This window comes from Coloeus monedula, assembly GCF_965178545.1.
Source record: "Coloeus monedula genome assembly, chromosome: 1".
Lineage (NCBI taxonomy): Eukaryota > Metazoa > Chordata > Aves > Passeriformes > Corvidae > Coloeus > Coloeus monedula.
Window position 1 is genome coordinate 107,167,069 of NC_138781.1, and position 17,484 is coordinate 107,184,552.

General features: G+C 43.0%; 1 protein-coding gene across 3 annotated transcripts in view; it reads left to right on the top strand.

Moving 5' to 3' along the window:
- Window positions 1-6,837: 6,837 nt before the first annotated feature.
- Window positions 6,838-17,484, top strand: part of PPP4R1 (protein phosphatase 4 regulatory subunit 1) — a 66,712-nt gene continuing 56,065 nt past the window's right edge. For 2 of the 3 annotated variants that reach the window (XM_082278048.1, XM_082278050.1), the window contains exons 1-2: window positions 6,838-6,974; window positions 7,246-7,290. In XM_082278048.1, coding sequence (XP_082134174.1) covers window positions 6,968-6,974; window positions 7,246-7,290 — 52 coding nt within the window. In that variant the 5' untranslated portion in view covers window positions 6,838-6,967. The remainder of the gene's footprint in view (window positions 6,975-7,245; window positions 7,291-17,484) is intronic. The other variant, XM_082278049.1, reaches the window with a different exon arrangement.

Here is a 17,484-nt window from a genome sequence, read left to right on the forward strand (position 1 = left end):
GAAGTGTAATTACACAGTTGCCAATTGAGATGGAGCACAAGCAGAATCAGTTCACATCTGCCCTCAAAGACTGTACAAACACACACATCTGAAGGCTGCCTCCTCCAGAGGTCTAAAATACATGTGTGTAACTGACCCTGAAATTCAGTGGGCTTCCTGCAGGAGCCAGGGTTATCTAAACAAAGAGTTCTTAGGAAGTAACCTCTTGACTTCTCCACCCCTCACATTTTTAAGGATTGACAGGCCCTAGTGATTGCACAGGCCAGGATAACAAGCCGTGTCCCAAAACAATCACTCTCCTGACATGCTTCCCACTGGCACCTACCACCCTTCAGATCAGCAAAAAAAGAGCTTGGCTACCTGCATAGGCATGTACCCAGTTCTCCCTGACTAAATGGATTACACCACTGTTGGCTGAATAGGCTGCCAAGACTTCCAGCCAGCTTGTATTCAGCTGTGCTACTCCTGAGCCTGACCTAAGTCCAGTTAAAATATAACAAAGGTCTGCAGACAAGGTGCTGGACTGCACTTCTGCCAAGATTTAGGTTTTGTTTCTATTTTATTTTGGAAAAATGCAATGTGAGTATAAGAAAATAAGCAAGAAGGTTCAAAAACTGTCAACGAGAACAGAATTAAATGTGCTATACACAGCAGCTTGCTGAGAGGAATTTGGGATGGAGGAGAGTAGGGAGAGCTGGTGCTAAAGTAAGAAGAGAAAGGATCTTAGGAAAGGAAACCCATGGAAAAGGAGGTTTGGGAGTAGTGATAATTCAGTCCCATTTGGCCCATTGAGGTACATTCTGGGATCTTGGTAACTCATCTCTGATTCAGAAGAATGTGAGCCTTCAGCTTATATGTGCCAATATCCAAGTAGATCTAAAGAGATGCAAATTTAAACTCAGTAGACCAGGAAGCAAAGGAGTGAATAAATGCAAATATATTAATCTGAATATCAGGTTAGGTATTTCCGGGCAGGGACTATTTGGGTGGGGAAGGGAGACTGCGTGGGCTGAGGAAAGGCTGGAGAGCCTGGCTGGCTCAGGGGCCAATCTAACAGGGAGGGTCTGGCCTGGTCTACAACTGACAGCTGGCACATTAGGAACCATGCATTAGATTGCTGCTGTCATATATGTAATGGCATCAGACAGCAAAAAATAGCACAGAAAACTTTTTATGGGTGTATTTTATTTTATGCACTAATTGCTATCTCAGGCCTCAAGCAGTATGAAGCACATCCGTTCTCTGTTTCTTTATCTGTAAGATGAGAATAATTTATTTCTTTTCAGAATGATTTGGAGATTTAGGATGAAGGGTTGGGGGATAAATGTATCTACTACAATAGTATCCCAAGTGCACATATAGGTGGTTGCTGGAATTTCTTGAAATAGCCAAAATTCACTTTTTTTTCCTTATCAAAGCAAACAAAACCAAAATAACAAAACCAAAATAACATAAACAAACAAATCCCCCGCCCCGAATCAACAAATTCCACCTCCCAGGCAATTCAGTGAGGAGAAGATTCAGTTTCTGGTTGCCCAGTCTTGTTCCTTTCCCGTATGACAGTGAGATAAGACACCTCTGAGAACCAGGAAATCCAGAGCTATGGTACAGCAGCACAACCTGAACTCTGCATTGTTTGATCAATGATTCAGTCTTCCCGTAACATACATATGCATGACACTGTGACTCCTGAAGCAGAACGTCTCAGAGCTGCGGCACTTTAAGTGCTCTTAAAGGAAAACCTGTGTCCAGGTGAGTGCTACTAAATGAGGAATCCTGTACGTACACTGCTCTCAGACACAGAGACCAATCTCCTTGAAACAGCCTCTGGTACAATAATTCTTTGTGCTCTTTCACAGTCAACTTCAGCACCTATAGAGTCAGATACAGAGACTTTCACTTGACTGCTACTGAGATGACAGACCACTCTAACTTTTGGTCTATGGCCAAAGCAGTTGTGGATATCACCACTGGTCATGGTCTTAATTGAAAAATGAAGTCAGGACTTGTCTCCTGGCTTGCATGCCTCTCTTCATTTTGCCCACACAGCTGCCATCTCCATGCCATCAGTGCAAGAGATTTGCCTGGAAATTAATGCCAAGAACCACTGCAAGCTCCAGGTGCAGTCTTAATGCTGCACTGGGATGTACCTCGGGTGGGTATTTCCTAGCTTTAAGAGGTTTGAGCGTCACTTGAACTTGCCGTGCAATTTGCTGCTGACCTGGAATGACATAAGGAACCCACAAGGCAAACTTTATATTAACCAGGCCTTTGTCAGCAAATTTAGGTGTTAATTTATTCATGGTTGGCATATTGCATGTTTGAAATCCTTCTGCAAGGCCTTCACTGGGAGCAGTGGTAGCTGGTTTGATGCTAAGGTTCACCAGCAGTCATCAGCTCAACCTCTTACCCAGGAAAAAGGAAAAATTAAATAAAACTGAGTGATGCATAGTCAAAAACTTTTCCAACCACAAGGAATACAGATATAAAACAAAACAGAACCCCACCCCTCTCCAGTATTTTTACTGGAGAGGGAAAAAAGAACAGGAGTACAGAAGGGAAGAAGAGAAGGGAAAGGGAAATGGAAAGGACAAGAAAGGAAACATTTTCTGATGAACATCTCTTTTTAGCAGAAATGCTTTACTGTATTTTCGAATGCAAATTTACTGCAAATCCCAGACTTCAGCCACTGGGTTTTCATATGTATCCATACATATTATATGTATGTGATTATGTGTGTATATGTATCTTAATCTGCATATTTAGTTATGGGCCAAATTTGCTTAAACACTCTGTAAAGAACAAAAAGATGGTCCAGGAAGTAAAGAGTGAATAGTTGAACCATCAAGGACAACATATGCGGGCAGATGGAATCCTGGGGGTGGCCAAAAGGATGATGAGTCAGTATTACTCAAGACAATAAGCAGTTGCCTTGGTGCACCAGCGGTCTAACCCTGATCCATTTTTTGATAGGCTTTACAGGAAAAGAGAATTCTGTGGAGGAATCCGAAGGAGGATAGAGAGATGGCTGCGCAGATATTTATGGGAAGCTCTTCCCACACTCCAAGGTAGCCTGGGAAAAATGCAAAGCTGGTTAATATATTGACATTGAAAGCTGACACTATCTGATCAGACCTGCTTCTTCAAGCAAATGAGGAAAAATAGATAATAATACCTAAGATAATAAGTAAAATAACATGGGTGAGTTCTGTGTGCAGCAGTGGTTTTGAGCCTGAGGTCCTTATACCTGGAACAGTTTTGATTGAAAAATGTCACCAATCAAACAACAGAGTAACTTGTTTCAAGTATGTCTAGGTGAATGTTGGGTATCTTGTGTCTAACATGCAAGTTTGAAAGGATTTATGTAGTACTTTATGTGAATACTACACTTTTACTTTATGGAAATGTCTTGTTGATTGCTACAGACTTTTTTGAGATCCATCATGTAGATAATAATGCAGGTGTCTTATCATGTGCAAATGATCTTGTTAAGGAGTCTTCCATTCGTGTCCTTCCATCCCTAGCTTGAAGTAGTACTGTAGTGTTTGAATCTTTTCCTTGAGATAGAGTGTGAGAATATGAGTTTATCTATTCTTCAGTTTTTTACTTCCCAGTGCCTGTAAAGGTACTTAAACTATGACAACTCCAACACAAAATCTGCTAGAACGTTTTGGCAGGTGTTATATTACTTGCTCCTTAACACGTCTCGTCTAATAAAACAAGTCTGTCATGAAAATTTTCTTCCATAATTAGGTGTGCTGGTTTGGAATGGCCATTCATCTGCAAGAGTCAGCATCTGTCTTACACTTACAAGGGTTCTCTGTCTGCCTCGTCTGTGTCCAGTGGCAAGGAATCTTACCAACAACTTGAACTTTGTATCAGGCCTCAAGGAGTACCTCCGGATTTACTGAGCCCAACAAGTTTAGAAATACGTGGTTACTAATTCATTAAATGGGATTTTGCACTGTGTGTTGGCACAAAGCCATTTTTTTTTGTTTTAACTAAATTATTTTCCCCCTATCATGCGTGCGTCACTGTATGAGCCAAAGGTTTCGCCAGAGTTTCTTTCTACTCACAGAGGAAGAGACCTTTCCTGATGGCTCCTAGTGATGGTGCTGGAACCAACTGTACCTGAGGAGCAAAGTCTGATGTTCTACAGGTAACGCATAGCACAAAAAACCCTGCAATTTCTGAGCAATTATAATTTGTAACACACTGCTCCTTGTTATCTGTGCTATTTAAATACCACATGGTCCTGCTTACACAGAAAGAACCAACCACCACTGAAGATCACAAGCACACAGGAAGATCCAAAATTAATTTATATGAACTTATGTTCAGTATGACTGCTTGCAATTGTCATTGCTTTATTAAATAAATTATACTTCCTCTCGTTAAACAAATACACACATAGAAATTATAAAAATTTCCTAAATATTTGAGACAATTATATATGGAGCAATAATTAATTGATGATAATTAACACTGTTAATACATTTTTAAGAGCTGTAATTCTGGTCATTGTTGTCAGATGTATCTCATTAAGTTCTCCTTATGACAATAATCATAATAATGCTTAAAGTAGCTTTGATGCTCTCAAACCACAGTAATCTATGGCTTGTGAGCATTAGTGCCTTTTCCTAAAAGGTTGGGAAAAGAAGTCAAACCCCTCGATTCACTCAGTAAAATGAAGTATACCACATTTTAGTTGTGAGAGATTCTTAGATTCACTTCTACTAAATTCAGAGGGAGCAAAACTGTGTTGAACGATGCAGAGGAGGTGAGAGAAAACTTCCTGGAAATAACTTCCAGTAATAAAGATAATAAAATCTTCAAGTACACGTAATTTTTCTGTTCTAGGTCTACTGCTATCACATCCAGCATTGCCAGAGATTTGCGATGTCAAATATTTCCCCTGAATCTCTTCTTAAATTACACTGGCAGAGAATAGCATGGTTCATATAACTTAGTCATGGTGAATTTACTTGATTTACTCAGATTTTGAGATTATATATCTGAACAAAAGAAAATGTTAGATAATCAGTATCCAGTAGGCCCCAGTGGCTCATCTAAAGATTGAACAGGTGTGAAATAGGACAGAGCTTGTTCTACAGGATTGTAAGGAAAGGGATGTATGCATTTTAAAAGAAGATTGCACATTTTCATTCATCACGGCAAAGAGAATGAATGACTATGGAGATTTAATCCTTGTACAATTTACCAAATAAAAACAAACATTGTTAAAAAGCAGCTTACAAGACATCCTATCAAACACTCAGTTAAAAACAGTGCTAATGAAATGTCATCTTTTTTGCAAGCCAAAAATAATTTATTTTGCTTTTCTGTGTATTAACAACTTCATCAATTATTATGGAAACTTAAAACAAGACTGTGGAAGACTTAGGTAATATTCCCAGGGAGCACTAGTATCAGTAATGGTCCTTTCCTCTATCAAGTGCCCTGGTTATCAACTGAATAGAGCATTTGTTTCATCCAACACTCTTAATCTTCCAATCTACAGTGGAAAAATTCTATCAAAACAGTTGAAATGAAAACCATCAGCAGTGACTAAAAGGTACAGCCAAAAAAAGCAGAAACCAATGTGCACCTTTGTGTCTACATACAACTAAATCGCCTGTTTTTAAAGCAGAAGTTGGAAGGCACAGTGGTGCAGTGGGGGAATATCCTGTGTGTTTAAGCCATGGGATCCCAGCTGCAGAAACTCGGTAGTTCACATGAGGAGGATGTTCATGGGCTGCATGGTGGTGATGGCACGGCTGCCTGTCACAGAATCACAGTTAGGGTTGGAAGGGACCTCTGTAGATCATCTGGTCCAAATGCCCTGCCAAGGCAGGGTCACCTAGAGCAGGTGACACACGAACACACCCAGGTGGGTTTTGAATGTCTCCAGAAAGGGAGACTCCACCACCTGGCTGGACAGCCTGTTCCAGTGCTCTGCCATCCTCAGTGTAAACTTCTTTCTCATGTAAATGTGAAGCTTCTTGTGTTTTAGTTTATGCCCATTGCTCCTCATGCTGCCACTAAGCACCACCGAAACGAGTCTGGAACCTTTCTCTTACCACCGGTCTTTGAGATACCTATATGCATTAATGAGATCCCCTCTTAGTCTTCTCTTATTTAGACTAAACACACCCAGCTCCTGCAGCCTCTCTTAAGACTGTTCAGACTAACAATCTTTGTGGCCCCCCACTGGACCCTCTCCCGCAGCTCCTTGTCTTTCTTGTACTGAGGAGCCCAGAACTGGACACAGCACTGCAGATGTGGCCTCACCAGTGCCGAGTACAGAAGGATCACCTCTCTGGACCTGCTGGCCACACTCTGCTCTCCAGTAGGTCAGGGTACCCTTCTCTCCAGGTAACCCCACAAGGCCGGCGGCAAGGATTTCTGTGGCCCTGCTGCCCTCTGGAAGCGACCCCACGCTGACTACGGCGAGGAGCACTTCGGAGCCCTTCCTCCAGGTGACCCCACACCACCCACACTTCAGGGCAGGGGAAGCTCCGTGGCCTCGCCTCAGCCCATCGGCGGGCGGCAGGAGGAGCCCGAGCCCCGATCTGGCGGAGGACCGTGGAGGGCAGGTGAGCGGGCCGGGGCGTGCGGCCGAGCCCGGGCGCTCTTCAGCCCCAGGACCAGCCCGGGCGGCTCCGGGCGTGAGTCACAGCGCGGGGCGGGGAGGCGCGGCCGCCTGAGCGAGCGAGCAGCAAGCGAACGGCAGCAGCTCCGCCGGGCGGAGGCGGGGGCAGCGTGTCCGGCCCAGACCCCTCCTCCCGCCTTCCTCCGCCTGCTCCCTCCTCCTTCCCTCCCTGCGCGGCTCTCCCGGGGACGCGAAGAGGCGCCACCGGGCCTGGGGCCTGGACCGCACGGCTGCCCGCCCTCTCCCACCGCTGCTCCCACCGCCCGGCCGCGGGCTGGATGTAGCCGGGCGCCCCGCGGGGGCTGCAGCAGCAAGATGGCGGGTAGGCATCGCCCCCCTCCCCCTTCCCGCACACGCCGCCTCCCCGGCGAGGCGCCAGCCCTCCCTCCTCTATCCCCCCTCCTTCTCCTCTCCCCCGCCCCGGCTTCGGGAGCGCTGCCCGCCGCTGTCCGGGCTCGGAGCGCGGGGGGCTGCGGGACGGGTGGCGTCGGGGGGTGCAGCCCGCGGGCGGGGCAGGGTCACGCGTGGCACCGGGGGTCGGCGGGCGCGTTGGTCCATGGTGTGTGTGTGTGTGTGTGTCTCCCCCACCGCAGATCTGTCGCTGCTCCAGGAGGACCTGCACGAGGAGATCGACGGATGTGAGTGGGGACGGGGGGGAGCGGCGGGGCGGCTTTCGGGCGAGGAAGTGCTTTCCGCGGGGGAGCGCCCAGGGTGCATTGTGGGAGGCGGCGGGGAGGAGGAGGAGGAGGAAGCCATGGCCATGCTCCGCGCTTCCCGGTGTCCATGACCCGGTCCCGGTCGCGCGTGGGGCTGCGCCGGGCGGTCCCGCAGGGTGCGTTGGGCGGCGGGCGGGGCAGGGGCGCCGTTAGCGGCCGCCCCGGCGGGAGCGAGGGAGGGAGGGAAGGAGTGATGGAGGCTGGGGAGGCTCTGCCTGCGGGGCGGCGTCCCTTCATGGCCCGGGCACGGCAGGGCGCCGCCGGGGAGGAGCAGGAGGAGGTTAAGGCTGCTGCATCTGCAGCAGCATGTGGGTTGCTCGTTCCTTTTATAGCTCTATATTTTGTATATCTTTTTGTGTCCCCTATCCCTCTCCCCCTTCTCTCGCCCCCCCGTCCTTCCCCCCCCCCCCCCCATTCAGGCTCCCTCTTCCTTGTGAAGGGTCTGGAGCACATGTCCTGTGAGGAGCGGCTGGGGGTGCTTAGCCTGGAGAAAAGGAGGCTCGGGGGGGACCTTACTGCTCTTTACAGCTACCTGAAAGGAGGTTGTGGCCGGGTGGGGGTCGTCTCTTCTCCCAGGCAACCAGCGACAGGAGAGAGGACATGGCCTCAGGCTGCGTCAGGGGAGGTTCAGGCTGAACACCAGGAGGGATTTCTTCTCAGAAAGGCTGATTAGATATTGGAATGGACTGCCCAGGAGGTGGTGGAGTCACTGTCCCCGGAGGTGTTTAAGGAAAGACTGGATGTGGCACTCAGTGGCATGGTCCAGTTGACAAGGTGATGTTCTGTGACAGGTTGGACTCGATAATGTCAGAGGTCTTTTCCAACCTAATTGGTTCTGTGAGTCCTGCCCCGATGAAGAGATCTGTGGAGAAGAGTTAATGTCAGAGTGCAAAGTAGCAGAATTGTGGCTGGGGTGGTACAAAAATCACTGACTCGGGGGTGAGAAGCCTTAGCGTGGCAGACTAAGATGTTGCTCAGGTGAGAAGGTGTCGTGATCGTGTCAAAGCTGGGGGAACTTCTTGGAAGGAAAGGAGGAGGAATTTTGGGTGAAAAGTGAAAATGGAGGTGGAGGCAAGCACCTGCCTGGCAGCCTGCCGTGGGTGTGCGGACCCCCTGGTTGCTGCCTGAAGGTATTTTGTCTGCTGTGCAGTCTGCACAGCATCTCCTCACCAGGTTTTTCTCCTGGAGTGCAGGAGAAAAACCTTCTGGTTCGTGGCTTACGTTTTTAGAGGAGAGCTATGTAAACTTTTCAGGATTTAACTGACACATCTTCTTTTTCACTTTTTAGAAGGCTCCTATTGTGCTTTGCCTCGCACAAAGGAGCCTCTCCCTAAGGCTTTTTTTAAAAAATTCTGTATGATAAGTCGCTGTTTGAAAACTCTCTGTGATTACAGATGACTTTTTCAGAACGGACACACTTAACAAAAAAATAAAGTGCATTCTTAAGTTTCCACTTAGATTAAGGTTTTAGTTGACTGCAAGACAGGAATTGAAATGATCTGTAGTCATTGGAGAGGTGACTGAAGGTGTGGGTTCCTGGTGCTGGTCTTAATGTTACGGTCTTCAATAATGAAAGAAAATATATGCATGGAGATATGACTAAGTCCAGATGAGAGCATCCGGAAGGCAACAGCCATAGAAATATAAAAATTTGAAACCTCATTAAAAATTACTGAGGTTTTGATGTAAGTAGGTAAAAGCAAATGTCTAAATACTTACGCATGGTATTTTAAGAGAAAAAACCAGGACTCTGTGTGCATCAGTGTGTGCTGTCTGGATGTAGTTCAGTCACACAGTGGCTTTTATGGTTCTAAATTTTACATGATTTTGTTCTTGGGTGGTGTCTGTGAGCCAAAGAAAAATAGTATAGATCAAGGAGACCGTACATATCTCGTCAGAAGTACTGTTTCTTGTGCCGTATTATTTGAAATAGCTGTGTTTTGTACCCATATACAACATGTTTTACACAATTATGAAAATATTTTCAATTGATTGGCTGCACATACGAAACAGACAATTAAAAAAATAAGACAGAAAGTTGCAACTCTTGCCTGAACCCCACCCTACAGTATTCCTCTGTTGTAAATATTTCAAATGTTTGCAACTCTTTCAAGTAGCAGAGTTAGACACTGGTTTAGAGGTGTATTACTGAAGTAGTAGAATGCAATAGTGATAAAACTGGAAGTGCTGGCAGCTTTTATGCCTGTGTGATTCTGCCAGCTGCATTCTTGCTATTAAGTGTGCTAAGCTATGTTTAAGGATAAGCAAGTGAAAAATACATGCAGGCATACCTGTAGTCCTGGTGGTATAATTTAGGAGGAGGAATTAGATAGATTTAAATAGTGTGATTGATTGTCTGTTTTGAAAAGTGAACTATGCTTTCAGTATATTTTTGGTCTTTTAGTTGGTCTGATATCAAGCAATACAGTAAAACATCTGTGAGGTGTACTGGCGGAATCAGGGGTGTTTAGGACTGAATGCATGTGTCATGGTCTGGATTGGACATCTGAAACTGAGTCTCTGATTATGCATAAGGCTCAGGACATTTCACTAGATTAGGTGTTCCTTTGTAGCTCATCAGTGAGCCTAGGTTTGAGCCTGAATCATGAAGTTTCTTGTTGTTGTATTGTTTGGTTTGGTTTTTTCCCCTTTAGTAATGAGAATCTACAGTGTGATTCAGTGTTTCCTACTAATGAAGGAATCATTAAGGTGACTTTAGAGATACCTTTTATTGGTCATGTTCTAAAGCAGTAGGAGAAAGTCCTGGAGTTGAGCAAACAACCATGCACAGTTGCTGCTGAAAGTAATGAACTAAGCATCTGTGCATCTTTAAGATACGCAGAGTGAAGAACAGCTGTTTTATGATCTTTGTCTTTTAAGGTTTCTGTAATCGAGTGTTCTCCTGGAAAGTTGGAGTTTAATCAACAACTTGTACAACTGTACGATTTGTTCTCCTCATTCATTATGCCAGCTTGTTGGATGCTAATTAACCTGAAATATAGAACAGTAAAGTACTGTATCTTTGGAGTACTGTTTTAACAGCTGCTTTAAAAAAAAAAAAATTCCTTTTCTCTGAAGAAATATTTAGGTTAATGAAACATTCCTAGATTTTAAAAGAGAGCAGTAAATCTATGCTGTTGGAGTAGTGGTTGAGAATATATGCTGTGGAAGGCATCTATTTAAAAAAAAAACAACCCTTCCTTTTGTTGATTTGTTTAAGAGGTCAGAGATTAAACAAGAGCTTTTATAAGAAAGGCTTTCAGAGAGTGGTTGATAAACCAGCTGGATTGACTTTTAAATAATTAATTTCAGCTTTGGTTTGCATTTCTATTTTGAAAGCTTCATATTATTTTTCTGCTCTTGGTTGCTTGGTAACCACAGGAAAACTGAATTTTTTTTTTTTTCTTGAGGTGAATGCATACTTTACACCTGGTACATTAAACAGATGATTGCCTTAAGTAGTTACATAGCTTGCAAATGGCATTTCAGTACTTCGATTTTAGCTGTTTCACTTCTGTAGATACAGCCCCTGATATCAAAGACTGTGATAATAATTGAAGAAATTCTGGTTCTTCCATCTTCAGCCTGTGGCTTTTCCTTGTTTGCTAGCTTGAAGTAAAAGGGAAAATAACCCAAAACCAAGCGAGTGTACCCTGGCTGAACATACAGAAGGCTATAGAACAGAAATTAATTCCTAGATGTGAGTTCTAGGAATATAATGAAAGACAATTTTATTGACTCTAACCCTTCAAATAAGGATTGGATTGTTGGCTTCCTTGGTCTTCTATCTGAAATCTTGCACAGTATATGAAGTCAGGGAAAATCTGGCTTTTGTTCAAATTTTTGTTTTGTGCATACAAAATCAAAATAGAATAGTACAACTGTTTAAGCTAAGTATAGAACAGGAAAGAACATAAGCAGCAGAAATGGTTGAAAAGCAAATGTGGGCTTGTAGAAGTACATCTTGCTGATAAATAAAGTGTTCTTTTTGACTCTTCCTAGACAGTTTGTGTTCCCCCCTCCCCTAGCTGTTTCTGAAGGCTGAACTGATCAGTACAGATAGATGAAATGAAACGTACCGTGATGCTGATGTCTTTCAGTCTGACCATTGATGTGTACAGGATGTGTGCTCTAAAAAATAGAGCCATCTGCAATTAGAATTCAGATTTGGAAGGAGGATAGCTTTATTCAGCTCATTATTTTAATTGTGATTTAAATCAGGAGAGAAAAGAAATTTTGATCTGATAACTGGTTTTAGTATTGTTTTACATTTGTGTTTGGAAAAAGTAGTTGTTAGTGATAGCTGACAGCTTCATTTGTGTGCAATGTCAGGACTTCTGGTAGTTGCAAGTATATGTGCGTGCTTTGGTGGTTATGTAGATTACTCAGATTTTGAAACTTTACCTTTTGCTGTGCTGACAACGGTGAATTTCCTTTTTCTGTACACTTAGTTTCCAGATGTTTTAACTAAAAATGCAGAAAATGGAATTTTAATATGTATGCATTTAGACAGTTCCAGTTTAGAACTGTTAAATGAGTTTTTACAGATCGATAGATATATATATACACACACCTATGTGTAAACTTGTTTTCTTTAACACAGGTGTTTAATGGTATGATAGATTTAAAATTTGACAATAAGCAAATCTAATGTTACTGTTTGGATTTTACTAGTGGATGAAACAGTTCAAAAACTAAAACCAGAGTAGTGATGATCCAGCATAGCTCTGTTTTTATTATTGAGTTCTTTTCCATTGATTAAAAAAGGGAGGACAGGTCTTCCTAGCCTCTTCTCCCAGCAGGCTTCTCAGTGAGTGAACCAGTTATTTAGCTGAGCTGAAGAAAATTCTCTTTGTGCATCTGCAGATGTCAAAAGCTGTTTTATCATTGATGCTATGTTCTTTTTCCAGGTGATGAGCAAATCATCTGGCATTAGCAGTGAGCTTGTGGTGGTTGAATGCTTTTAATTAAATTACTCTCTTAGACTTTGAGTAAGGCACAAGACTCTTTCCAAATGGAAGCCATTTTAAATTTAATTTTTAAAACATTTTAATGATAGTTTAAGTCAAAAAGTGTTGGTTTTTTCTTTGTTGTTGTTTTGTTTTTATAAAATCAGTCTGTATTTCCCTGTGGTGTCAAATCACAGTCACAGCTTGATGCTGTGTTGTAGTTTTTATTCTCTGGCAGTGAATTATGCTGGCATAACATGTGTTCAGTATGTTAAAATTCACCTTGCCTTTCCCACAGCTGTTCATAGTAGTATCAGAAGCTTTTGCACTGTGGTTTCTTTGTTCCTTCACCACAGAATAAGAATTAGCAGATTTTGTTATGCTGTTAGTTGTTTTGTATAGGCTGCATGTTGTGTCACTTCTTAGACTTAATTCCAGCTTTGAGTATAGCTAAATTTCCAACGTGATGTTCGAATGCCCTCTCGCAGTACTGACCTTTTGGTCCCATCAGAGCCTTAGCTCTGGTGAAAGAGTGCTGAGGTCGTTTGAGTTACTGGGTTGGCATTCCAGCGTTGCAAAAAATTAATAACAGAAATTGATGGCAGACGTTCTATAGTGATTGGAATCAATTCTCTGGTGTGACTGGGATTCTGCTCCCTTGGGAATCCAGTAACCGTTCCTTAATGCTAATGAAGCACGTGTGTTAAGTCAGTTGTTTTCCCTGGAGATTCGGGTTTAATTCTCCCAACACTTCAGTTCATTTCTTTGTCTTTTAATGTGGTGATTGACCCTCATAGAAACTGGGAGACTCAGGTGGATGGCTGTGTCCTCATGGAATTCTGGTGTTAGTGGTCTCAGGTGGGTAATGGTTAGTCTCTCTCCAGCAACCTCTTAGAATCCTAGAGAGAAGGAGATGATGTGAGGAAAGGATTGTGCTTGATTTGATGTAGGCTAATGAATCTTGCTCATGCAGCTGCATATGTTTTCTCCATTACACCTAGTAGAGGGTTGAAGAAGAGGTAATTTTCTAGGCTTTCAGCTTTCCAAGGCCACTAGCATCACTTCTGATGCGGGAATGTTCTTTTCACCAGGCACCTTTTATTATCCCATCTCTGGCAGGGATCCTCAATTAAGGTTGCCAGCTTTTTTTTTCTTCTTGTCTCATGATTTATCTTATAGGGCTTTGGGTATTCTCCTCCTTCTCCCTTTCTCTCCCACTTGGAGCTAAAAAACAGAGGGAGTGAAAGAGTCATGACGGAGTTGGAAATGTTCAAAATCCTAGGCTTAAGATAGCGAAACCTTGGTGCTTGCAGTTATTTCTGACTGCTGACCTATTGTGGAGGTGGCAGACTGCAGTGTGTTGAAGATAAAATGCTTTTCTTTCCTATATGTGCCTTTTGGTACTAAGACTTTCCCTCTGTGTGGGCAGGAAGTTTTCATTGTAAGAGTTGTAACATGAGCAGAACTGGATGAAAGGACAGCTTCTGCTTTGAGAGCTGGAGGAGCAGTTCCCTCTTTGGAAGAGCAAGGCAGGGACAGCTGCCCCTAAAGGTTCCCAGAACATCAGGGCTCCTCTGTCTTCTTCAGAAGGTATAGTATGAGAAAAACTAATGTGGCTGTTTCTTGGTTTGAGAGGGATGCTGCAGTTCTTCCTGGCAGTAGGGTGTTAAAATCGTACTGTGTAGGTTGAAAAATTGTCAGAGTATGTTTGTGAAGGGTGTTTGTTTGCAACAGCGGAACAACTGCATCAACAGTTGAGACCACTGGTTTAGTGGGTTTTTCTTACTGTTTTTAAGGTAAAGAAAAGAGAGGCAAATAGTGCCATAAATATACATTATTCCCTATGCAATTTCTTGAAAAGCTAAATAGATTAATGTATAAAACGGACATGGTATATGAGTGATATTGCAGACTCTTGAAGCATTTTTCTCTGATAAACAAATATGCTAAGGGAATTTTTTTGTGTTGTTGCCATAGTGCCTGAACAGTTCCCAAATATTTGAATGGAAGAGAGACTACCTTTTCCTTCCTCTACAGCCTACAGGAGGAACAGCGTGATTAGTCTGTAGGGATACTTGCTTGTGCAAGTAATGCAAACATTAAATTGCATTGAAATGAACACCCATGACTGTTCTTACTTTTTCCAAGAGTGAATCCCCTGCATTCTGTACTGCTCAACCTTCTCCCATATAAAGTTTTATACTTTATACTGAGCACAGACAGGAAGAGTGGGGAGAGTTGCAGCAAGAATTTCTCTGTATGCCTGGGAAACACTGAGGTTTATCCCACCAAGAGTTTTGAAAGCTGTCAAGCAGCATCTCAAGAACATTGTCTGGGATTTAAGTGGAGAGAGGAAAAGTGCAGTTAGGAAGTTCCAAGGGATTTATGTTGCAAAGCCATGTTTTATAGATTATGGATGTACTAGTTGTAGAGCTTGCCTTCTCTGCAGTGTTTAGCCTGAGTGTATTTTAGTTGCTGTCATGATGCTGTCGAAGTCACTGCACAATGGAACAACACTTGGTGGTAGCTGATGTATCATACATAACTCATGGTGTCACATCAGTGGTGCAAAGTTTACACAAGTCCTTGGAGCATTTGAGCTTCAGCTGCTTGCTTCATATCTCTCTCCCTTCTAGTTAGTCCAATGTTAAGGCACATATAGTTTGAACTTGCAGTTTTTGTGTGTACCAGATATCCAGTTGTGTGGCAGAATTTGAGCATGGCCTGAAGCTGAATGCATGTGTCTATTGTGGTAGGACCAGGGAGAACATGTTGGTTGAAGATGGAAGTAGGATTTTCCTAGCAGTGCTACAAAATTCTCAGTCAGTCATGAGGTCAGTTAAAAATCCCATGAACAGCAGTGCTCTGCAGAGAGAAAAGGAATACCTTTCTTTGATGGTGATGTCCTCGTAGAGGAGAAGAAAGAACCTTAGAGGAACTTCCTGCTTGCATTAGCTGACTTTTGCTTCACTCCAACCTCATTCCACAATTCTGAAGTGCATGGAGTTGTTTGAAAGAGGTAGAAGACAGGGACTTAAATAGCAGGGAACTTGAGTGCTTTGGTGATGGGCGTGACATGCTCCCTACAGGAAATAGGCAGACAGAATGTAAACTGTTGATTGTTTTAACTGGTAGCTTGGATGTCCTTCTCTTTGTTTCAGTTTCCTCTGGACCAGCATTCGTTGCCGGTCAAGCTGTTAACCGGTACAAGGTACATTCAGCTGTTGTGCAAATAAACGACTAGTGAGCATTATGAGGTGGAGCTATTTGGTTTTTTTCAGAGCAAATCAAGGATTTTCAGTGCTGCTTGTGTATGTCTGAAAGAAACAAACTTGTGTGTAGCTGCGCCTGTTTTCCTTGCTTGAAGAATTTTGTATTGCCCCTCGTTTCGTCTGATGCTTGTTGGGAAATGCAACTCCTTTGGCTGCTTGATAACTGTCTTTTTATGAAGGCCTTTGCTAAATGAAAATATTCTCATAGCCTGTTATGTTTAGGCTGCTGGGTCTTTGAAATTTGCTGTACCATGCTTCCATCAGTTCTGTGTGTAAACAGCTGCTGATTTTTTGATTTCTGTGTCTTTCATCTGCTGAGTGCTCCTCGGCCCTAGCCCCCAAACCTGTACCAAAGCTTTATTTAAAGGGTTTGCTGTGTCTGTGCTTTGAGCTGATAGCAAGCTCTGCTATCAAATTGCTGCATAGGGGCTAATGTGGTAAGCCTTGCTTGTTGGCACAGCAGCTTTGCATCAGAGCTGCGTTGCATTTCCCCCTTTCTTCTTCCTTGCTCCTGCCTCTCTACTCCTCCCCCACCCCCGAACCCAGTCCCGCCAAACTCGGTGTTCAGACAACAAAGTCTGTGCATACAGGTGTGGTAACTTGACATTCATAAAAGGCTCAAGTCCGATAGTGCTCCATGGTTTGAAGGGCTAATTTAGGGGAGAAACACAGAAGGAGAAGGGTGGTTCTTGTTTCTGCTAATATGGTAAGTGGGCTGGAATCTAAGATTATCACTTTCAGTGATAACTTCTGCTGAGTAGAATCACACACCTCATGGCATCTCAGTTGCATTTTCAGTCTTGGACTTCAGCAGGGGGAAAACAGAATATTTTAAGTGTCTCATGGAAAAAAGAGCTCCTCCTTTCTGATGGTGGGTTCTGTGATGACCAATGAGTTATGCCTGGATTGGGCAGGCAGGGTGGTAGAATTCAGCATGACAAGCACATTTTGTAATATTTGTGTGATTGTCATTGAAATAGCTGTTGGTTAATGTTACTGAAGCAGTGCAGTAAATTTGTGGTAGCAAATGAACCTGAAATAGTGTCACTGATGCTTTGGTCTGTGTTGTCACCACAGAACCAGAGCTGGGACATTGTGCAGTAGGAAGGGGTTAAGAGTAGTGAGTGCAGCTGTGAACAAATGCAGATGTTTAAGCATTGATGCTCATGCTGAGGTGAATTTCTCTTCGCAGAACATGGAGATGCAAAGTGGTGTTTCTTACAGAAAGTTATATAGAAACGAATGTGTTTGCAATATTGAAGGACTGAGAATATTACTTGTGTTCTGCAGAAGTCTGAATGTAAGGTGAAATTCTTCATTTGTCGCATGGAGGGCAGTAATTTAGAACAAAACCTGCTGCTGTTATTTTGTGATCATGATATCAAATGTCTGGGCTCATAAGATTACAATTTTTGCTTTACAGTTAAGCAGAAAAATTACTTGCCTGAACAGCAGAACAGAACCCAGTCCTTTCTGCATATAAGTGCAATATTATCCTGAATATCCATATGATAACAATTGATGTAGAGTGTAATAAATAGCTTATATTAAAATTGAATAAAAATTAGTCCACTTCAGTAGATATATCCATAGCAACTGCCATATGGATTTTGTAGGAGATCTTGAGAATTCTTTGGGCATGCAGAAGATAAAATGAGAGAACTGTTAATATTAGCTGGAAATGTTGAATCCTTAAAGCTGTTTGTTCAGCTTTCAGAATTGAAAATTGCTTATTTTTTTTAGAATACACATCTTGTTACGGAGTTTCTATGCCAAAGCAAAGAAGAATATGTTTCTGCTATGGAGCTCATGGCAAATATAGAAGAACAAAAAGAATACATATAGGCCTTGCTACTGAACAGTCTATGGTAGAGAACTGCATTATTAAATAAGAA